Raw genomic sequence first — 24,504 nt, 5'->3', positions numbered from 1 at the left:
GACAGGTGTATCAACACAAGATTTCTTTGTTTGAGCATGTGTGTTTTCTTCACGACTCTGCCTTACATATCCTAATTACCATTTAATTCATTCCTATGAGTGCCAGCGGAGCGCCCGCTTTCTGTCCCCACAGCTCTCAGTCCCTGTTGCACAGCGGTTACCATGGCAATAGATTCACTCAAGCATCACCGGAGTACCTGCTTGGCGGCTTTGTGTTCTCTGTTCTGCACAATTCTACACCTTAGTGAGTTGTCTCCAGATGTGTTCTGGCTTTCGTCAAAGTCATCTTCATTCTAAGAAAAAAAGTACAGATTGCAAAAATACAATTTCAGAACCAAAAAACCCAAATGTTATTTCAAGAAACGGGACCTAGAAGACTTTTGAGGGATGGGGCGGCAAAGATGAGGTGTTCAGATGCGTCAGCTGAATAAAGAAAGAACCAGTGAATCTTGGGCTCAGAAGGAGACAGATGATTTCTGTTTTGCTCTGCTCTGATAGAGGGAATGGTGTGGTCCAGCCTGAGAAAGAGAGAGAGGAGGACCAGGCGCCCCTGTCTAAGTCATGTGACTTTATAATAAGCAGAGTTGAGACTAGGGTGTGTCACATAACACAGGCTTCCAATGTATTAAATAAAGTGAAATGTAGGCCAGATAGTTTTCTTCTTAGTTGTTGGATTTTGAGATGCTAAAATGTGTTTTGTTTAGTTTAAAGCAACCTCTGGTAGTAATGAGAATAAGAAAAATGCCTTCTTTTGTCAGGCTGTGGTGATTTTACTTTAAGGAAGTGAGTAAGCTGTATTCTTGGAGGAATGTCCTCGCCCCTGAGAGGCTGTTCCGAGATGTGACAGACACCTGGCTCATTTCTCTTTTACCTTTCGTGAGGGCCGGCGGGGGGGGGGGGGTCCAGTCTTTCTCCCATCTCATCCCAACTTGCCTTCCTCAGTTACTTCATTCCAAGTAAGGCAACAAGATAGATAAACCGTGTCAGGTAGGTCCCTATAGCTTTTTAGGAAATGTTCACTGCTAGGCCTGTCAGCTGTGACCTTGTCTTTGAAAGAACAAGTGTATGACTTTGATTTTAACTTTAGATCTCCGACTGGCCCCAAGGAGCTATAAAAGAATGACAGTTCTGACCTGGGTTGCATTTTCTATCTATCGAAACACGAGAGCGTATAAAGCATGAATAAAATCTAACTTCCAGCACACGCATGATTTATGCATGAAAGCCTTGTTACCATACTGACCTTTTGGTTACGGCTGTATATCTTACTTTAGCACAGTCCTCCATACTTAGGAGATGCTAACAGTTCTTTGTTGGATGAATGAACCACAGTGATTTTAATGTTGCATTAACGGGTGTGGCCATGTGGTACATCTGAGTATTTGGTAACAAATACAGTAGGGGGCGCTGTGTACAGTATGGAAAGATGACAAAGTGTTGCTAATTGCAGAAGCTGTCTGGTGGCCACTTAGGGACTCATTTTACGAATCTCACTTTCACGGACGCTGAAAATTTCCCTAACAAAAAGTTAAAAATAAAACTCAGCATGAGTTGGTGGAAATACAAGACACAGGTAAATGAGGGGGCTGGTCTTTGGGGCCCCTAATTACATGTGTGATGCTGGGTAGGTCACATCTTATCAGTCCCAGTCTACCCATCTATACTACAGTTTCGATTGCGTGTTCTTGTGATCTCTTCCGGAATCCTGACATTTTCTGGTTCCAGGAGGAGCGGCCCAACCTTCTTGGTAATTCCTGCTAATTCTTGATTATTCCTGCCACCTGGTGGCAGAATCTGAAACTTGTGGAGCACAAGGAAGGGGCCTGCCTTTTTTAAGTTCAAGGAAGAGGAAGGGATATGTGTGTGTGTGTGTGTGTGTGTGTGTGTGTGTGTGTGTGTGTTTGGGGGTAGGGTAAAGTAGGTGGAAGTGGTGACAAGGGCACTTCTGGACGTATTTTGTAACATGTAATGGGATTATTTTACCCCTAGTAGAGTGTACACCTTGGCTTTTTAACATGTTCAGGAAGAACAATGTTTCCCATTGGAGGATTTTCCAACAGGAATAATGGGGGTATTGTGGGTGTTGATTGGTGCTGGAAAAATAACCCTTGAGACATTGCTTGGCTTTATTTTATCACTTCTTTCCAAATTGGAGTCCTAGGGCCTGAAATGGTGGTCCATAATTACTCCTTAGCTCCTTGTTTCTTTACATCTACTTAGCAATTCATATTAAGTAGATACATTAATACAGATGACTACATACCTTAGGACACTGAACTACAACCAATATTGTGTTCTAAATGCAAGCTTGTCACTCTACTGAGTGGGTGACAATGTTGTGGTGTTGTGTATGAGTATTTCTAAGCAGCCACTTAATTTCTCTAGTTAGTGTTATTTGCTGGGTGTACTCAGTTCTGGCTTGAGATCCTCCGAAGGGCAGATTATTGAGCCTGGAGTCCCTTGTGCCTGGGCTTCGATCCTGCACTTTCCATGCTGCTCAAGCAACTACAGATCCCCAGTGGGTGTTGCAGAGAGTACAGATAAACAGAGGTTCTCTTTCTTTCTTTCTTTTTTTTCTTTCTTTCTTTCTTTCTTTCTTCTTCTTTCTTTCTTTCTTCTTTCTGTCTTTCTGTCTTTCTGTCTTTCTTCTTTCTTCTTTCTTCTTCTTTCTTTCTTTCTTCTTTCTTTCTTTCTTTCTTCTTTCTTTCTTTCTTTCTTTCTTTCTTTCTTTCTTTCTTTCTTTCTCTCTTTCTCTCTTTCTCTCTCTCTCTCTCTCTCTCTCTCTCTCTCTTCTTTCTTTTCTTTCTTTCTTTCTTTCTTTCTTTCTTTCTTTCTTTCTTTCTCCTTTCTTTCTTTCTTAATGTATTCCTTTCATTCAGTTTCTAGACCGTACAATTTCTAAAACATAAGAAATTACTGAAACCATTCCCCCCATCTATTTGTGGTATTTCCCTTCTATAGAATTATAGCTGAACGTATAGCCACCCCAAAAAGAGGCTGCATTTCCACTAACTAGATTCTGGCCAATCGAAATATAAATAGATGTGGTGCCCTAAGTGGGGCAGCTTGGGAATGTTCCTTAAGGGATGGCTGGTGCTCCTTGTTCCTTTCATTTTCCCCTATGTCCTGCTGCCTTTTTGTGTGGATGGTTCCAGCTGGGCCATGAATGCCAGGGCCCCATCCTGGGGATGTCAGAGGGGTGAGTTGCAGGGCACTTGGGGCTCTGCAAACCTTGAGCAGGTGCTTCCACTCCAGTTCTGTACTACCCACGTCCTGCCTTTTATCTGCTGGAAATAAGCTTCTCCCTTGTTACTTTTGGTTTTTGCTTTTCTTTGCACCTGCATTGACATACTATGTAGTAGTTACAAGACACAGGATTAAACTCTTTAAAGTCCTGCGTTCTCCATTTTGACAGATGAAGAAACTAAGGCAAAGCTAAGCGGATTGCGTGACTCAGGTTATACAACCAGAATAACTGGGATGGGACCTGAACTTACTGTCCAACCCAAACTGTACCAGGCCTGTAGCATTTGGACCTTGGGCCAGGACACTTTGGCCTCAGGGATATCTAAAAAGATAGCAGTACACTTTCAGATTAAATTCCCCTTCTAACAAGAAGACCTGATTTGAACTCTAGATATTAAAAGACCAGTCAGAATGGCTAGAATAAAAAAGACAAGACATAAGAAGTGTTGGCAAGAATGTGGAGAAAAAGGAACCCTCGTGTACTGTTGGTGGGAATGCAAATTGGTGCAGCCGCTCTGGAAGACAGTATAGAAGTTCCTCAAAAAATTAAAAACAGAACTACCATAAGATCCATCAATTCCACCTCTGGATATTTATCTGAAGAAAACAAAAACTCAAGAAGACACATGCACCTCCATGTTTACTGCAGCATTATTCACAATAGCCAAGACATGGAAGCAGCTAAGTGTCCATCAATAGATGAATAGATAAAGAAGATGGGGTCTATATCGATAGCGAATGGAATATCACACGGCCATAGAAAAGGATGAAATTGTGCCATTTGGGACAACATGGATGGACCTAGAGGGTATTATGCTAGTGAAATAAGTCAGGCAGAGAAAGACAAATACTGTATGATTTCATTTATATGTGGAATCAAAAAACCCCACAAATAAATAAATAAACAAAAAGCAGAATCAGACCCATAAATACAGAGAACAAACTGCCAGATGCCAGAGGGGAGAGGGTGGGGGGATGGATGAAACAGCTGAAGAGGAGGGGAAGACATAGGCTTCCAGTTATGGAATGAATAAGTCACGGGTGAAGGGTACAGCATAGGGTCAGTGGTATTATAATAGCGTTGTACGGCAACAGGTGATAGCTACACTTGGGAGCATAGCATGGTACAGAAACTTGCAGAATCCCTATGTTGTACACCTGAAACTAGTGTAACAGTGTGTATCATTGTGTTACATTGTGTACACTCAAAAGAAAAACAAAAACAAGAAAAACAAAACACCAGCCAGATAGTAATGGCAGAAGTGCTGAAAGATTCCTAGAATGCTTATGGCCACTTTTCAACTATATTGAGGCTTTGGTCATTTCTCAAACAGGGTAGTGGGCCTCCCACCCTACAGACTGGTTTTAAGTAGATGCTCTCCTTTGATAGCAGGAGGGGGCCCTCCTGCATTTGTGGACAAGTCTTGTCTCCATGATTAGTCTGGCGCTTTCTCTTGCAACCGTGTCTGCTCTGCTTACTTGGTCTCTCCCTCCCACGGTGGCCCTGATTCTACCATGTGGCTTCCATTTCTCAGTTTTTGTGGTTGGGGTTTCTCTGCTGCAGACTGTTTCCCTGTGCCGGGGAGCCTTTCTTCAACCTTCCTTACAGAAACTGCTCTGGCCTGGTGCGCTCTGGCTGCATGACTGGTCTTGCCAAGGGGGCATTAATGGGCTTGAGCCTGGGGCGAGAATGGACACCTTCGCCCCTGGAGAGACTTTTGTCCTGACCTTTGATGGGACAAAAATGATGTCACTTTATGACAGATGGGAATGGCCCATCAGGCAAATACGATGTTGATAAGGACTCTGAAGAGTCACAATGAAGATCTTTACCTGGTTCTAGAGCTTGACATTTCACAGCAAGTTTTGTGAAGTGTTTGCTAATCTACCTTGGCTGGAAGGCTTTATATCACTAGAACAGATTTAGATTGGTGATCATAGTTGCTTATTTTCTTATGTGTGTATGTGTCTATCTGTCTGTCTATGTATGTATGTATGTATGTATCCTTCTACCTCTCTATCTTCACGTTTCTGTACACCTTTTTTTTTTAAGATTTTATTTTTTTATTAGAGTGAGAGAAACAGCATGACAGGGGAGAGGGCCAGAGGGAGAAGCAGACTCCCCAAAGAGCTGGGAGCCCAATGTAGGACTCTATTCCGGGACCCTGGGATCATGACCTGAGCCAAAGGCAGTCGCCTAACCAACTGAGCCACCCAGGCGCCCCATTTCTGTACATCTTTAAAGCAATCTTTTGAGAAAAAGTCAGTGGGATATATTCTGAGGAGTGATGCCTGAAAAATTGCGATGGATGTCCAAGTCCCAAGACCTGCGGCAAAAATGGGACTATGATGTCATTTGGAAAACTTGGAACTGTGTAAATCTGTATCAATCTATATTATACCCCGAGTCTCTAAGCTGAGAAGACAGATTCTCTGTCCCCTGTTCTCTGCTGAATACCACGTGCGTAACACAATGGCAGGTGTGGAAGGGCTTGGTAACTGTTTTGCAACGGAAAGATATTCCTGGGGGCTGTTGAGCTCGTTAAGAGTGCAGCTAAAATAGTGTCTCTACAACTATTTTGGAGGAGAGACAAAATGGTACAGGACTGCTTTCTCTACTTCTCCAAGAAGGTTACTATATGTTCTAACATTCTAAGCCTTAGATGCCTAAATGAGGTTGTCAGAAATATACCTCCATTTTTTTTAAGCTTCAGGTGATCAATTTAACCTTTCTACGTCCATTTCTATGGACATGGAATGGGACAAGATTGGAACAACTGTTTCAAATAGTGACTTAAAATTCCAAAATGCAACAATTAGATCAAAAGAAGTGGCTCACCATGAATCTTAGGATGACTGCTTTCAGGAATATTGGCAAATTATCTGTATTAATTGGTGCTGCATTATGATAAAAGGCTGGGTCCCATCGTCATTTCTGGGTTCACGTCCAGGCTTAATTTCTTGAGGCCGTGTTCACCACTGGATAGGAGTATAGCATTCATTACCTACCTAGTGCCATGTATAGTAATTGACTTTTGTCAGTTGACGTTTATGTTAATTTTATGGTTGAGTTTGCTACTTACTCGCTGGCTTTCAGGCATTTATAGTCACTTTGTTCTCTGTGGTTGAAATTTGGCATGGAAGAGTCAATATCTGTTTGGTGAATCTGATCCTTTCGCATTGTTTGGGAATGTCTCCCTCTTTATTTATTTTGTACATTTAAAAGTCTACAAATTTTAAGGCCATTTTCTCTATAATGTTTCCTCTAAATTGCCTGGGCTTTGCCTCGGAAGGATTGAATTTTCAAAGGCGGTATCCCAGAAGCCTTTGCTCTTTGCCTATTGCACGTGACCCTTTTGGCTCAGGTGGCCTTCTGCCTCAAGTCTCAGGTTTACGGAATCCTAATGTAGTTCATGGGTGCTAGCTAGACCGTTCCTCCCTGAGATGGTCCTGTTTTTCTTATGGGCCTGTGTGGGGTTATGGACTGGGTTAAGGAGACGACCTGGCCAGCCTATGTTTCATTATCACACTTCCCTGGAACAATTCTCTGTCATCTCTGAATGCTCTGAAAGGAGCTTAGAATTGGGTGTGAGGAGACAGGACCACAAGACACTGGTAACATTCTCCCCTTGTGATCTTTGTAAGCCAGGGGCAAATGGAAACCCTAAGTATAGGAATGTAAGGAAAGGCATGGTTCTATATCCAGTGAGAAAAATGAGAGGAAGGTTTATAATGATTAGATTTATAAAAATAAATTGAAGCTTGCAAGTACTCATAGAATATGGTTTCCACGATTTTCTTGGAGAAACTACTAGAGGAAGAACTTCAGCCAAACAAAAGATTAATGAGAAATTATGGCAAGAGGAATGATAGTATGTTTTGAATCTGTTTAATAAATTAAAACCTTAATCCAGGGATTAAGATTCCAGAACAAATTACAAATATTTTAACCCCTGACAATGTAGAAAAGATACTCAGAAAACTTACTTGAAGGAGAAGAGACAGAAAAGGTAGAAGGTAGAGTGAGTATGCCAATTTTCTTATCTTTTAATTTCTGGAAGCTGAAAGAGATTATAAGCAGCAGTGTTTAAGAGAGAAAGGTAAATGCTAAAATATATATTCAGCTAAAATCAAGTGGTGAAAGAGAAGGAAAGAAAATAACAGAAGTTAGAAAATATATTAATTTTGTGATTACTTATAATCTTAAACTCATTATAAAAGGAACTATTAAAACAGAAAATGTCTTCAGAAGAAACCAGCCAAAAATTGAAAAATATGCGAACGTGCAGTGAAAAGATTTTTACAAAGCACAACATAAAATATGCTGAGAGGAGCTGAGAACAAATAAGCCCATCTGACAGATCAATGGGTTTGATTGAATTAGAGGGAATACCAGACACAACCATACACTCACATCTCCTGCTGTCTTTCAATTTGATGATGTTGTGAAAGTATTGTGCATTTAGTATAAACTGTACTTTGAATTTTGAATTTTGACCTCTTCTTGGGCTGGCGATATGGAATATGATCTTCGTGTGTGATGCTGGACCTTGCTCAGTCGGCCATGAGATCACTAGGGTCAACAACTGATATGCTTACAATCTGTTCTGTACCCATCCAACCATTGTTTTTCACTTCACAGTACTCAGTACATTACATGAGCTATTCGACACTTTGTTATACAATAGGCTTTGTGTTAGATGATTTTGCCCAACTGTAGGCTAATGTAAGTGTCCTGAGCACATTTAAGGTAGGCTAGGCTAAGCTATGATGTTTGGTAGATTAGGTATATGAAATGCATTCTTGACATACAATACTTTCAACTTATGATTGGTTTATTGGGGCGTAACCTCATTATAAATTGAGGAGGATCTGTCCTGGAAATGACTCAGTGACTCAGAAAGATAAAACATGCAGTGGTCATGGCTGAATACAGGATTAAAAAAAGCAATTAATGTGTTCCAAAAGAAACAATGATCAGAGTACAATCTCATGCTCTGACAAGCGTGACTGTGTACAAATGGCATAGATTAACATAGAGGAAACTGAGGGAGAAACCTAGAAACACATCTAGAAAGAGATTGATATAACTCTTTCAGTCTATGACAAATCAAATGGACAAGAGTAAGGATAATGAAGACCAAAATAATAAATAATATGATATGATTAACATCTGTTGAATTCTATAACCCCAACAGAAAAATAGATTGTGGCCAAGACTGCTAGTTGTCCCTAATATCTATTCTTCTCTATTTCCGTTTTCCCCATTCTTTTTAAAGAGAGAGAGAGAGAGCGAGAGAGTGAGAGCACAGGGGGTAGGGGCAGAGGGAGAGGGAGAGAGAATCCCAAGCAGACTCCATGCCCAGCAGGAAGCCTGACATAGGGCTCATGACCCTGAGATCATGACCTGAACCGAAATCAAGAGTAGGGCACCCAACTGACTGAACCTTCCAGGCGCCCCTTCTCTATTTCCTTTAAACATAGGGCTCTGAATTTTAGCGGGGCCCAAGATTTCCCAAAATAAAGGTACATTTCTAAACTCCCTGTGGCTATGATTAAATTTTGTCACTCTGATTGAAGCTACGTGCAACTTTGGGGAAGTGTCCCAGAGCAGGGCAGTTGGTGCAGCCTATGGACTCCTTTCAGAATGTTTTAAAATACATAAAATTAAATATATAATACTAAAAGGGAATCACCTGTATTGAAATCTAGTTATTAAAATATTAAAATTAATTTGTGATAGTGTATATGCATCTTTATCAACACTTCAAAGAACAAGAAAAAAAAAACCCAACAAGGTCCAGTGGCAAGTTCTTATAAACTACCTTAATTTCAGTGCCATGGTTGTAAATTATATTTGGAGGTATTTGCAACAGATACCAAATTTTTCTCTACTTGTATATATTAACTCAACATAATGAGGGTTCTTTTGCATCTTTCACACCCATTTCAAACAAGCAGTTCTACTTCCTCTTGGTCTGTGGAATGGAACGTGCTCTCTCCCTCTCAGGTGTGGGTAGAAGTCTTCCTTGTCCATCTTCCACCTGGTGCATCTCTTAGTTTGTGTTGGATAATGTGTGATTTCAGCTTGGACAAGCTATCCTTAGAGCAATAATATGATAATGCCTGGACTCCTTACTTACTGGTCCAGACACAATGCTCTGCATTTCCCTCCACACTATTATACTTCCTTCCTTCCCTTGCTTCTCTGATATTTGCAACTTTATCAATTTTTTATTGCTGTGAAACCAAGAATTCATAGATAAACATCCTTTCTCCTCCTGTTAAAAACCAGTCTTCTGTCTGAACTTACAGGTTGCTATGGTCAATGTTTGTCTCCCCCCATAACTCATCATGTTGAAATTCTAATCCCCAAAGATGAGGGTATTAGGAGATGAGGTGCTTAAGTCATGAGGGTGGAGCCCTCAGGAATGGGAGTAGTGCCCTTACAAGAGAGGACCCACAGAGATTGTAATCACTTCCACTGTATGAGGACATAGGGAGAAGGCATTGGCTATGAACCAGGAAGAGGGCCCTAGAATGCAACCATGCTGATGTTGGTTGATCTGGGACTTCTAGCCTTCAGAACTGTGAGAAATAAATGTCTGCTGTTTATAAGCTGCCCAGCCTGTGGTGTTTTGTTGTAGTAGCTCAAATGGACTAATGTTCCATTTTCTTGATTCATTTGGTCTTTTGACCATTCCAATATGGCTTCCACTCCTACCACTCCATGGAAATCACCCTTGCCAAAGTCATGGATGGTTTTCACTGTCCTTAAATCCAGTTTTCATCATACACAATGGGCCACTTCCCTCCTTAAAATACCCTCGTCCCGGGCTTCTGTGATGTTCACACCTTGCTAGTTTCCTCCTCCCACCCAGACTTCTCCCTCTCCTGTACTCTATCAGCCTCTCTACTCAACCTTTAATGCTACATACAGTTCCTTGGGATTCTGTCTTAGGCATTCTTATTCAGTCCTCTAACAAATATTTTTTTTTTTGTGCATCTACTATGGGCTAGAGAATGCTGTTGCTGAGCACTGAATATATGGTCACTGGTGTCAGGGAATTTAGAAAAGAAGCTGTCAACCATAAGTTACACAATTAATTATTTTACTGTAGTCATGATAAAGTGAAAAAGTTCAACTCCTACACATTGTAATCTTTTACAGATTAATTAGAATAAACCTAGCTGTGTCTGAATTCCAAAGATGCAACCCCTTTAGTCATGGGGGAAACAGAAATGTTCTTAACAGCTAAACGTCTTCTTACAGTTGAGAAAAAAAATAAAGAAACAAGGATATAATCCCTTTGACTCTATCAGTTGAAACTAAAATTCTTCTTTTTCTCATTTCCTTCTCTGATTTGTTTTTAGTAGGCAAATCTCCAGTCTGTCTAAAGGGATCAAGGGTGATAATAGATCTCTCTCTTTTTTTTAATGAAAATGCATTTGATGCCAAAGCCTGAATCACCTCCAGGATGAAGCCTTGGTTTCCCGGTCCTGCCTTACTCTTGTGCTGTTTTGGGAAATCATGGTCACTTCCTAAGTATTAGTCTTAACCTTGAATCAGACTATTTCATGCCAGAACAGTTGATAGTGAGGCATTAAAGAGAATACATCAGTGTGCCCTACACATTTGAATTTGCTTACATTTGGAAAAATGTTGCTTTTTGACAATTCCTAAAATCACTTTTGTTATCAAGCACATCTTTCCAAAGAGCACTGACTAAATGAGTGTAGATTAATTAGAAACACATGGAAAAAATTTGGAGCCTATAATTTTTTTTTTAGAGATGCATTTGACTAAATAAGAAATGGATCTGAATGAACCAAAATATTTGAAAAATAACTTTATAAAGTCCTTTTGAAGAGACATAGGTGCTGGGAGCCAAGGTCTCTCAGTCTGGCAGGGACCAAGGGGGTTGTGGTTCACATTTGGTTGACATTAAAACAATTGAAAGTAGGGGCCCCTGGATGGCTCAGTTGTTAAGTGGCTGCCTTCGGCTCAGGTCATGGTCCCCAGGGTCCTGAGGTCGAGCCCCGAATCGGGCTCCCTGCGGTCTCCCAACCCCCCACTTGTATTCCCTCTCTCGCTGTCTCTCTCTGTCAAATAAATAAATATAATCTTTAAAAAGAAATTGAAAGTTGCCTTTTGGTGTCTTCCATAGTTTCCCATCAGTAGATTCTAGTATCGGCTATACGAAGAAGCAGACTTCACACCTGGATTTCAAAGTTTGTTTTGGCCCCTGCACCAGAATAGCATCCCCAACTAAATGGTTTGGTTAATGGTTGCTGATACTTGAGCATTTGCTAGGTTCTAGTGCTTTCTACTAATCTCCCTATAGTCCTATGATGTAGGGTATTAGAACCTATTTTTGGAATGGGAAATAGATATAGAAGTTAGATACTTGCCTAAATGGTAGGCCTGGCAGTCTGGCTCTGAAGCCTCAACTCTTCACCCAAAGAACCTATGTTTTGCCCTCCTCATGATGATTCAGTATGTGACTTTTAACCCCGCACCCCACCCCAGTGTGGCTTTTCTTGAAAGCTCATTCCTTTCTTCCCTCTCCACTTCCTCCTTAAGAAGGGGCCCCTTGTTATCTCCAGCCAAGGTCAAAGTCACATGCAGTACAGTCAGTTCTTGGGCCATTACAGACCACCTCTTATTCCACCTGTGCCTTTTAAATTCTTCCCCTCCTACTTCTTTCTTCCCTCATCTCTGACCTCAAGACCTCATGCTGTGAGGAAGAATGAGGAAGTAGCCCTGTGGGTCAACAGGAAGCCTAATTTTGCTGGCTCCTGGAATGTCTCTTGTTGCTTTTGTGTGTGTCTTTGTCTCTTTCTCCCTTCCTTGATGGACCCAACATACCATGGACCAGGACCTTTGCTCCCACCTGCTCTATCTGCATGGGTCTGGCCCTCAATTAAGTAATTTTTATTTCAGACCTTCCTGGGCAAGTTAGATCAGTGCCTTCTAACCAACAAATGTTGCAAATGTTTCTAAACCAATGGATTCAGATGGAGGAGAAACTAGGATGCAGTAATTTGAATTAGAAAAGTAAAAATTATTTAAAAGCTAGAAAAGTTGTAAAGTAATATAATTCAAAGGGAGGGACACTGACAGGGGAAATAGGACCCACAGGAGAGGGGGGACAGCTGTACAACTTTATAGATTGTGCTGTCTGGAACTATGCCATGGTCCCAAAGTTGAGCAGGTGGAGGGAGTAAGGCAACTAGATAGTCCAGAGGGGAGAAAATATGCTTGTCTTGGCCCCTTTTAATCTATGACTGACATTTTCTCATGGTGCAGAAAGCCTTGCCTCACATTCATGGGCTGTTTTCTGACCATGTTTCATGGAGGAGTTTATACCATTACTTTGATTACCACTCCTTATAATCTGGCTGGATGGTTTATTCTGGAATGTTCCTGAGTCCACAGAGTACAGAAACTCAATTTTATTTTTTATTTTTATTTTTTTCAGGTGATTGTAAGTGACCAGGATTCTCTCTCTCTCTCCGTCTCTCCCTCTGCCCCTCCCTACACCCAGGATGAGAATTTTATTTTATTTTATTTATTTATTTTTTATTATGTTTTAAACCTAAACTTATCACTGGTCTTAGATTTTTGGGACCAAGGTTTTGAAATCAGCGAAGAGCCTTGAGGTGAATCAGAGCTGGCCTCTCATCCTGTCTGGTTTTCTCTTTACCACTTTTTCTGTCCGCCTGCACATGCATCTCATACTTTCCCATTCAGGGCCTCGGCTTCTCCACATAGTGTGATATGGAAAAAAACAGTTTTTGACATCGTAACTTAGGGAATTATTTGTGCCCTACTGGGTATTTCCTTCTGCTTAGCATCTACTGAGTAGGTACTCAATATATATTTGTTGAGGGGCGCCTGGGTGGCTCAGTCAATTAAGCATCTGACTCTTGATTTCAGTTCAGGTCATGATCTCAAGGTTGTGAGATTGAGCCCCATGTGGGGCTCTACACACAGGAGGGGGTCTGTTTGAGATTCTCTCTCTCTCTGTCTCTCCCTCTGACCCTCCCTACCCCCAGTGCTCTCTCTCTCAAATAAATAAATAAATATTTTAAAAATATATATTATTATATAAGTTATTATATAAAAATTATTAAATATTTAATTATTTAATATTAAATTATTATATATAAAATATATATTATATATATTTAAATATATATATTTTTGTTGAATGAATGAATGAATGAAAGCAAGCAAGCCTGTAAGTATTCATTGCGAACATTTGGGAAATATTCCCCACCTCCCAATCTAGGTGAGACAACCTTCTCATGTCATGAATAGCACTTTTTACAAACTATGTTGTGCTGATTTGCCATTGTTAACTAATTTTAACCAAATAGTAGCTGTTTCCAGCTTTTTGTGTAATGCCTGGCACAGTGTCAATAAATTTTTGTTGACTCAATAAATGACACGCTTTATGTCAAAGAGTTTTGACTCTTGGAGGGAAAGCAAACAAAGCTTTGAATTTACAGAACCAGGAGATTGAAAGGAACATGGAGACATGTACAGGTACATTTCCCTGCTTCCCAATGGAACCATTCCTGGTCATCATGTACTTTGTTCCTGAACACCCACAGGAGGCTCTTTAACCCTGTGACTCATAGCATTTTCCTAAGGAACCTCTGTCTTTATTTACTTCCAGAAGAAATAAGACCAAGACACGCAAACCATCTTTCTCTTTCTTTTCTTTTCTCTCTCTCTCTCTCTCTCTCTTTTTAAATTTCCTTTCCAGGAAAAAGAAAGAACAATTAGGCATGCCAAGGCTGTAAGCGGCTTCTGGGTCAAACACCTTAGCCCACGTGTGGAGTAGAATTAGTTGCCTCTGAATCCAGATCCTGGCTTTGAGTGAAAGTCATACTGTACTATGTGTGCCTAAATCTGCAGTCTGAAGACAGAATTCCAAACTTCTGTAGCCTGATGGAGACTTGGGGCTCCTGCTCACAATAATCTGTTCTATGTAAAATTCCAAATGCTCCCACTTCTGATTATTTTCAGTTTGACCAATGACAGTTCAGCTAACATCCAGGGCCAGCTTCTCATCAACATCAACAATGTCTGGATGAAATGGGTCAGTAGGTGCTACCACCTTCATTTTAAATTAAGAGACTGTGAAAAAATATGTAAATAAAGTAAGGGACTGTGGAGTAAAGTAAAAAATGAAATCCCTAAATCCTTCCCCTTTGAGATGTCATGGAAGTGCCTTGGGTTCTAGCCATCTAGGTTGTTAGAAACAAATCTAGGTATGATCTGATTTAAGGAAAAGAGAGAGAATTTTTTTTTTATTTCCTTCACAAAAGCAATTATTGTCATGTGTTTTCTGTATTTTAATTCACTTGTGGAGGAGAGAAGCATCTCGATGATAGTTCTGGCTAAGCTTGTCTGGAGTTGAGTTAGTGGAAACCTACTCAACCACCTGGTGTGATTCATGCGGCCCTCCCTTGGGGGTTAAAGAGAAACAGTGCTCTTCCTCTTTACTTTGCATAATTGCTTCCAATCTCTGAACCTCTCTATTCAAATGATCTGTGCCAAATATTCTTGCACTTAGATGACCTCCCAAATTTTGACCTCCATTGAAAAAACTCTTCAAACTGGACTGGCTCACCAGGCAATTTAAGGAGTAGGTCAGCTTTTCTCTGTGTAGAGTGGAGGCACATTTCCCATCTAGTCCTGTCTCGGATCTCACATAAGTGGGTCCCAGCTCACTGACGTCAGAGCGAGCATGGGCTCTGTGGCTCTGAGGGCCACTGGTGGTAAAATCGGTGCTGACTCATAGGCAGCAGGCAACTTCGGCTGGGTTTCTAAGGAACACCCTTTAGTAAAAGTATTCCTTCACAAATTGCCTGAATATTCACCCTTAGGAATTCTGAACTTTATCTGACCTCTCTTGCTGTCAACTTTCCACTCTCCCTCTTCTCTGGATCCTTCCCCCAACTTGGAGTTTGGAAAAATCTTTCAATTGCCCTATTCTAAAAAGACTTACCCTAAATATGGACACTTGATAAATACGGTATTTGTCAAGTGGGGAAAAGATTTTTTTTTTTAAGTGCTGCTGAAATAATTGGATACCTGTGTAGAAAAACAAAAACTTGATGACCACTTTACACTATACATAAGATCTCATTTCAGGGGGACTAGAGTCCTCAGGGTAGAAGACAGCAATGAGCTTTTGGAAAATATGGGAGGGTCTTTATGATCTTGCAGGGCAGAAAAAGTTGTCTTAAACAGGATATATAAAACAGAAACACTTGATAAATGGGACCACAATATAATTACCCTTTGTGCATCCAACTAGTAAAGAATGAAAGACAGCTTAAGAGTGGTAGAAGGCATTTGGAAAGCATATAACTGAAAAAGGGCTTGTATTCAGAACATTTAAAGAACTGTTTCCAAATCAGTAGGAAAAAGACAAAATCCAGTAGAGAAAATGGGCGAGAGACTTGAACAAGTATTTCATAAAGTTGGCATCTAGTGGCCAATAACAAAGTTAAATGAAAATGAAACCTCGACGTTACACTACATCTACCAGAATCACTGAAATTAAAAAGCCAGATAAATATTGGTGAGGCTCTGGAGTAAAAGGAACTCACATTCTGTGGATGGAAATGTAAATTGGTAAAACCACTTGGGAAACCAGTTTGGCATTATCACTAAAGTTGAAAATATATATGCATTCCCAATGATCTAGCAATTCCACTCCTAAATATAACGCCAAACAAATTTGTTAAATATGCATCAGGAGACATGTCTGAGAGTATTTGTAGCTGCATTTGTTTGTAGAAGCTCCTAAAAGCTCCAAGCTTAATGACATAAATGTCCACCAATAGTAAAATAGATAAATAGTGCAATGTTTATGGAGAATACTGTATGTCAATGAAATTGGATGAATGAACTCCAGTTACATGCAAACAGCATGGCTGAGTCTCAGAAATACAAAACCGAGCAAAAGAAGTCAGATACAAAATGATTCCTCTTGCCCAATTCCATATAAATGTTTTAAAATAGGAAAGAATTTTCATGTAATTTTCTGTTTATATAAAATTTAAAAGCAGGCAAAAGCAGTGCTTGGGGATTCATAATTATGTTAAAATATAAAGCAAAGCAGGGAAGTAATTACTATAAAGTTGGGATCATTGTCACCCCTCGGGGTGAGGGGCAGTTGTGGCAGATGTGCAGGATTGGGGTGTCTGAGCTGAGGGATGGCGATGTCTTGTTTCTTGACATAGATGGCACTTTATAATAGGTTGTCTTGATTTTGTGTGTTTTTCTGCATGTTATATTTCACAATGAAAAATTTTTTTTGAATAAAAAAGCCCCCTGTCTACAGCCCCAATCTTGCCTCCCCTGAGCCTGTCTCTCTCTTTGATGCTCTGCTCTCCACCAGCGGAAGGAATATCTTCTCTTCCCTTATTTTCCCCTTTTCTCAGCTCCCACTCATAACACAAACTGTCCCCCATCCCCACCTCCGGTCACCAGTGACCTCTTGGTTGGCAAATCAAATGAACTTGTCTTTGCTGCTGACCTTGTAGTTCTCCTTTCCCTTGGCTTCCCCAGACGCTTCCCTCTCCTGATGCTGCTCCTCTTTCTCTCCCCATGACCTCTCTGCTTCATTCTCTGATTGCTCCAACTTCCCAACTCCATAAGCACTGAGTCTTCCTAGGTTTCCCTCCTGCTGGTCTCATTCACACCACTAGCTCATGGCTGTGCTAACGGCCCCCAAATGCATGATGTCCCCTTCCAGACTCCAGGTGTGTGCATGCCTAGAGCTTCCTGCCTCCTCTTCATCTTCATCTAGGGGTAGGGAATCACCTTAATTTCATCCAACAGGCCTCAAAATGAACTCATGGTCTTCCTTGCTCCAACCCGACTTCTGGATTTCCTGTCCACATAAAGGGAATCACTTCTAGGTTGAGCTCTCAAGCTAGAAATGTTGACTTGTCAGTCTTTAACCTGCCCCAGCACCAGGACCTATTATTCTTATGTTCATACTATGTGCTAGGCACTTGCTATGGTCTGAATGTGTTCCTGCCATCCCCCCACAAAATTCCTGTTTGGAAAATCTAATGCCCAATGTGAAAGTATTAGGTGGTGGAGCCTTTGAGGTGATCAGTGTCCTTATAAAAGACACCTTCTGCCATGTGAGGACACAACAAGAAGACAGCTGTCCATGAGGAAGTGGGTCTTCACCAGACACCGAATCTGCTGGGGACACCATTTTGGACTTCCAGGCTCCAGAACGACGAGAAATAAATTTCTACGTATATGCCGCCCAGTCTGTGGTATTTTGTTATAATGGCCTGAACAAACTAAGACAACACAGTTTTTAAAAACAGATATTACACACTTTTTTCTAACATATATTACCTCATTTAATTCTCTCAACTCCAAGATATGATATTATCATCCTACTGTACAGAGAAGAAAATGGAAATATTAATAACCAGAGCAACTCTTACCTCACCCTGACTCAATGCTAATTCCATGGCCAAGGGGGCCTACTACCAGTATTGGTATTTCTGCCCAGCGCTGGTTTCCACCATGATTATCATCCTACCTTCCTAAATGCGGTCCCAGCCACACACAAATCTCTTTCCATTTTGTCCACCCTCAGCAGGGCTAGTAGAGTACTTTAATAACTTTAATAACTTGATAGTGTAAATCCTCTTTCCCAGTGACTTAGCACACATGGAGGCCATGTGATCTGGGGCCAGCCTGCCCCCATCCCTACTCTCCAGCTCCAGCTCCTCGTCTTCTCTATCCTGAGCACACGTGTTCTTTCAGGCTCCTGGGCCCGTGCAGTTTTCTTTGCTTGCAGTGCTCTGCTGATACCCCTCCCTGTTCAACTGGGAAATCCCTGCCCATCCTTTAAGCCCTAACTGAGAGACTCCTAGGTCAGCCCAACTCCACTTGCATATGTATTTACAATGCACTTGGTGCCAACTTCTAGCATTGTTATTTTGTTTTTGTTTTATATCATCTTACAATTGCTTATTGGTTTCTGCCTGCTTTGCTCCTGGAGGGCAAGAATAGTGTATTATCCCTTCTTGAACTGGTATCCCTTTCCAGTAGTGGTCTTATCGGCAGGTGGGGGGGTAGTCAATGGTTTTGCTGAGGAAACGTGTCTCTGGAAATTCTTGTCAAATAGCAAGCGTTGGAAGAAATAACCTGGTCACTGCCATGTTGGTGTTGGTGTGTGGTATTCTGCTGGGTTTGAGCCCTGGAGATGCTTTGTTTTGATAGAAGAGAATGAGGGATAGAAAACAGGGCTACCTTTGGTGGATGTGTATCCTTCTCATTGACTGGGCTGCCAGTTGCTGGTGACATGGACCCCCCCCCTCCATTGCAGACATCTTTGTCTTGCTGTCATACTCACTTTGACTCTATCCCATTCTATCCCTTCCATTCTCTTGAACCATAAAAGGCCCTTGGCATTATGCTTTTTTTTCTCATTTAACCCTTAAGAAGGGAATCAGGATATGCCACCCCAAAATATACCACTTTAGCATGAGAGTTATTTTGAGCTGAAAGCAATTGAGAAAAAGCAGACCCAGAAAGAGCTCTTCGGTCTTCCTCTCTCTGTCTAGAAACAGGACATGATTTTCCCTATGCAGGTGTCCCGTCTCCCATAACAGAAAGAGGACAACGACTCTTGTCACTGGACACAGAGATGGTACTGGGTTAAGACTGCATAAACCTCATATCAAACCTGTCTTCCATTAGTTTCTCCTATATATTTCCTGGTCACTTTCCAACAGCCTATTTGCCCTAAAAGCCCAATCTCTCTCTCTCTTTTTTTTTTGTCTGATCACTTCTCCACAATTTTTTGCTTTTTGTTAAAATGGTATTTAAGGCCCTGAGTCTTACAGCTTCTTTGAATTTTTCACTTCTTTTCTGTGAAGTTGCATGAACATAACATTAAAAATATTAATAAAATTTGTATGCCTTTCTCTGGTTAATCTGCTATTTCCCAGTTTAATTCACAGTCCTCAGATGCTGAATCTAAGAGGGTAGAGGACAAGACTTTTCTTCCCTTACACTTATAACCTATGAGATTTATAAGTGTGACACTGTGACTACTGTATAGACAACTGAACTGAAGCTCAAGGAAGTTACAGTAATTTGTGGGTGGAAGACTTAGGACTTGTGCCAAAGCCCTTTTACCTTCCTTGTTCCTTTCTTGGCTAGTGTTTAAAAGTTTCTTTGGCCGTTTGGTAATCCTGAATCCCAAGAGGTTGCTGTTTGTGTGGGCTTTTGTGTCAGCTTAAAGAAGTAAACACAGCTAAGGACATCTCTGAAAAATCCCCATCTCAGAGCCAGTCAGAACAGCCCAGTGTTTCCCTGGGACAGGACTCCTTCCAGGTCTCTGTAGCACCCAGCCCCGAGGTCAGAGGCATTAATCACTCAGTGAGTTTTAGTTGATTACATGAGACTGGTTTGCATAACCTGGCTGCACTGGGGCGGGCACCCAGGCCACCACTGGACAGGGACTTTGGGACCTGGTGTAAGAGAAGGAACACCTCCGGTGCTCACTACATCCAGGATCTGGATTCTCCCCATTCTCTCTGTTTTATCAGCTCTTTGGAAAATACTGCAGGGCCTGCGAGCCCAAAACAAAAGCCAGAGAAGATAGTCTTGTTTCTAAGTGACAGGGCAAGTCAGGGATCAAAACAAGTTTGATTAAACGAGACTTTTCAGGTTTGTCAGCCCGAGAAGAACCCAAGAAGGAAAAAACAGGTTTAAAGAGTTTCCTGAGAAAATCTTATTGCGTTTCAATAAGTGCTGCTTTCCTTCAGAAACTTGCCAGGGTGGTTAGAAAGAACATTATTTCCCTTGATTTGGTCTTAAACACAAGATAAAGACGTCGGCTCACCTGGAAGCCGGTGTTGCTGTAACCCTCAGCCAGGGGGGCTGTCATACTCTCCAGCTCTACAACGTCGTTGCTGCTCATGGAATTGGCTGGGCTCTGAATTCTTTTCAGACGTCTGCTCTAGAGGTTCCTCGGTGGCTCTGAAGAGGATCACAGCCTCTGCTGATGTCAGAATGCCACCTGCTGTTTGTGGGAACCTGGGCAGGGATTGCATTTACCAAGGTGAGTCTGTTGGGGGCGGAACAAGAGTCATAGGTGGAAGGCGGGGAGGCTTTCGGATCCACCCATCTCATTAATCTTCCTGATGAGCCCTAGGATTGCTGGCCCATTTTTACTCAGGAAAACTCTTGCAGTGCACAGAATAGAACGGGTTCTTTCTCAATGGTCAGGAGGGAAATAATCTGTTTCCTGTGGGTGGTGGTGGGGACTAGGAATGGACGGGAAGCAAGGAATGTAAGGACTGGTTGCTACCAACTGACCACTATTCTGTGCTAGGCCCACGCTCAGTACTTTGTATATCGTGGTCTTGGTTTCTCTTCAGTACAAACAAAAACAGAGGTGTGGTAAAGTTAATAGTTTGCTCAGGGTCATTTGGCTAGTAAAGAGACGGTGAGAAGTCAAATTCATGTCTAGATGATTCCGCAGCCTTTTTACTACATCCCTGACTGCAGACTGGATTGCTTTTAAAAATCCAGCTCCTAGAAGTGCAAATATGTAGCAGATAAATGGAATGTGACCAACTGCTCACTTAATAAAAGGATTCTTTAGGAAATTATTAGCTATAGGATTCCTTCAAAATAGCAGTTTCCCTTAGTACATTTCAAATGAGCTACAATTGTGGACCTCTGTGGAAATGTGAAACATGCTTATGATAAGTGAAAAGCTAGAATTAATAAATGGAATACTGCATCATACAGTAGCTAAAAGAATGGAAGACAATATCAAATATTACTAATGGTTATTTCTGGGTTGTGGTTTTATGGGGGTTCTTATTTTCTCTTTCAGACTTTGCTGAGTTTTATAAAGAGCATGATTTACTATTATCATGATATAGACTATATAATGATTAAAAGCTCACTGGAAACACATGGCCTGGGTTCAAATTCTGGCTCTACCACTTACTGCAGCAAACTATGGCTCAAGAGCTAAACCCCAGCCAACTGTTTATTTTTTAAAGGTTTATTTATTTATTTTAGAGAGATTCAAAAAGAGAGAGAGAGAGAAAAAGCATATGCACAGCGGGTGGGAAGGAGGTGCCAAGGGAGAAGGAGAATCTCAAACAGCCTCCCCGCTGAGCATGGTACCCTATGTGGGGCTCGATCTCACAACCCTGAGATCCCAACCTGAGCCGAAACCCAACGTCACCAAGAGTTAGTTGCTTTACAAACTGTGCCACCCTGGCGCCCCAAGCTGCTTATTTTTATACATACAGCCTAAGAGCTAAGAATCATTTTTAGATTTTTAAATGGTTGGAAAAAATCAAAAGAACAGATATTTTGTGACACATGCAAACTATATGAAGTTCAAATTTCAGTGTCCATCAATAAAATTTTGTTGGAACATGAACATGCCTATCCATTTATGTATCATTTACGGCTGCTGTTGGTGCACAAGGGCAGGGTTGGGTAATTGTGACAGAGACTGGTGTCTGAAAATCAAAAATATTCACTACCTGGCTCTTTATGGAAAATGTGTGCTGACCCCTGACTTACTAGCCATGTGAATCTGGGCAAGGTACTGTGTTCTCTGTGCCTCAATACTTCATCTAAAAAATGGGGATAATAGTTCCCATTTTACACTATATGGTTGAGATGATGAAGTGTGTTAGTACACTTAAAAACACATGGAATAGTCCTGGGCACATAGTAAATTTGTTGTTATACTTACCTTAAAATGTTCAACAAGAAAAAGCATGATGGTCTCTAAACAGTAGTTTGCATGTGTTTTAGGGATATTCTTTCTCCCTGGGGCCAGGTACACCTATGGCTGAGCAAGTGATATGTTACACTTACACAGGAAGGCACAGTGCCCTCGCTGGACTGGCAGTCAGGTCGTTCTCTCCTCAAAGCCCCACCATATTGGTGGTGGGAAAGGTGATCTCTGACTTCTCACTGTGTGCTCCTGGACCCCTGTTCCAAGTCTTCACCATTTAACAACACCCTCAGAGCTTTCTTTATGCTTTTGCTCTTTATTGCGTAATAAATAAATGCGTAACTTGATAAATGGGAGACTTGGGATTTTTCTTTTATCAGTTATTCCCCATAATTGTGATATGTTGTAATAAGTAGCCGCCATGTTATGAAAGGCAAAAAGTCCAATTGGAAGTGATCAAGAGAGGTGCAGATAAGCACAAAGCAGATAATGTGGGGAGCTTTCTTTGTAAAATGTTGGAAGAAGCCATTTCCTGCAACCAGATATCAAAACCATCATGAACTCAAGACTCAATCTAGTTAAAGGTTATGGAAGATTCTTACTCTCTGGAGGGAAAAAACAAAAACAAAAAAACCCCCAAAGAACAAAAACCCTTTATTCTGCCATTTGTGGTTATAAGTGCAGGAAGCTTGACTCACATACCTGACATTCCTGCAAATACTCTTATATGAACCTTTTACAAGGCACAACCCAGTGTTTTCTCGGCCCCTAGGCTGTTTTCAAACTTAAGTTTGAAGAGTGCAAGCATATTTGAGAACATGTCACTGTGCAAGCAAGAACACTCTATAGTGTTGATTAAAAGACACAGTGACTTGCCCCTTCCATTCTCCACCTACATCAGTGAAAAGGAAAAATGGAGACCTAAATAGAATAAATTATATATACAACAATGATGCTAAAATGCAAAAGTGATGGTCAGTTACAGAGAAGTTTTAAATCAAAATGTTATCTATCTGAAACCTGTAGTTAAGAGCTTTAAGAACTAATGAAAATTCAGACTTTCTTTGCAGTGTAAGAATTAACTTGATTTATGGGACTATTGCTTAAAATGATGGGTACCTTGGTAGAAGTTACGCTCATTTTACCCAATTTGGAGTAGAAATTGTGATCAGAAAATGAGGTAAAAGACCCTTTCAACTTTACAGGACTACATTTTAAGTCCTTCCCTAGTCATGCAGAATCATTATTCGTAAGGAATAGCTTGTGCCAAGACCAAAGGAATAGTCCCTTCACTCAGAAGAGTCTGAGCTATTTTTATTGCAGTGTTCCTCAAACTCAATTTTAAACTTTGAAGCCGTTGTGTAGCAACTAATCACTGGGATTTTTAATCAAATAGTTTCTATATTCCATTCCCCAAGAATTGGCTTATGAAGACTGAAAACTCAAGCTTATTAAAGAAAAAAAATTGAAAAAAACCCCAAGTCCCACCAAATTTATTAAAAATATGAAAGTAAAAAAAATTTAAATACATGACAAAGGTCATGCCTTGTGCATGTAATTCTACAGAAAGGTCACTCTGTTTTTTTTTGGTGACAGTGTTTCCAAAAAGAGTAAAATGAATTTTTAAAAATTATGTATAACATCTGTCCCATGTTAAGAACACTGTATTATATGTAATAGCATGAGTTTTATCTGTTCCTTGCTGTTTTCCCCCAAGGAACATTTCACGTATTACAGATGAACATTTGTTTATAAATCTTGTAGTTTAATAAACCAAAAATGTAATCCTGGGATGCTTACAAAGCTTAATCTAATTAACCAACTCTATTCAGATCATTCAAGAGAAAAAAACCCACGATAAAATGTATTTGAAATAAGAAATACTTTGGGATGTTTTCCAACAAAAAAGCCTTTTGCTTTTCAATACTCCCACTGTACTAGGAGAGGCCAGCCAGCGCACTTCCCATAGTCAAAGATGGGTCAGAGGATCTGTAGGCTGAGTAACACCTAACTGTGATTTAAGATGGCTTGGCAGTCGGTATCACTTTATTGTTTTAATTTTTGTTTATTTATTTTCAAAAAGATTTTATTTATTTATTTACTTGAGAGAGAGAGCGTGTGTGTGAGCAGGGAGAGGAGCAGAAGGAGAGGGACAAGCAGACTCTGTGTTGAGTGGGGAGCCAACGTGGGACTCGATCCCAGGACCCTGAGATCATGACCTGAGCAGGAACCAAGAGTTGGATGCTTAACAGACTGAGTCACCCAGGTGCCCCATGCTATCTCTGTGCCCAGCCTAGGGGCTTGAATTCATGACCCAGAGATCAAGAGTCACATGTTCTACTGACTGAGTCAGCCAGGCGTCCCTGTTTGCACTACTTTAGTTAGAATCCTGGAAAGGATGATCTTGGCCCAAGGGTGGGCCAATAAAGAAGGGGAGAGAACTAGTCTGTGGAGCACTGCCTTGTGCCTTTTAAGTACT

General features: G+C 41.0%; 1 protein-coding gene across 4 annotated transcripts in view; it reads right to left on the bottom strand.

Moving 5' to 3' along the window:
• SLC28A3 (solute carrier family 28 member 3) overlaps positions 1-20,331 on the bottom strand; it is a 54,527-nt gene extending 34,196 nt beyond the window's left edge. For 3 of the 4 annotated variants that reach the window (XM_027614425.1, XM_027614428.1, XM_027614427.1), the window contains exons 1-2: positions 20,157-20,331; positions 198-293 (exon numbers count right to left, since the gene is read on the bottom strand). In XM_027614425.1, the coding sequence (XP_027470226.1) occupies positions 198-293; positions 20,157-20,234 (174 nt within the window). In that variant the 5' untranslated portion in view covers positions 20,235-20,331. Of the gene's footprint in view, positions 1-197; positions 294-6,085; positions 6,226-20,156 lie in introns of all 4 variants that reach the window. The other variant, XM_027614426.1, reaches the window with a different exon arrangement.
• Between the last annotated feature and the right edge of the window lie 4,173 nt (positions 20,332-24,504).

This window comes from Zalophus californianus, chromosome 13, assembly GCF_009762305.2.
Source record: "Zalophus californianus isolate mZalCal1 chromosome 13, mZalCal1.pri.v2, whole genome shotgun sequence".
NCBI lineage: Eukaryota > Metazoa > Chordata > Mammalia > Carnivora > Otariidae > Zalophus > Zalophus californianus.
This window is presented reverse-complemented; position numbering and strand designations above follow the sequence as displayed.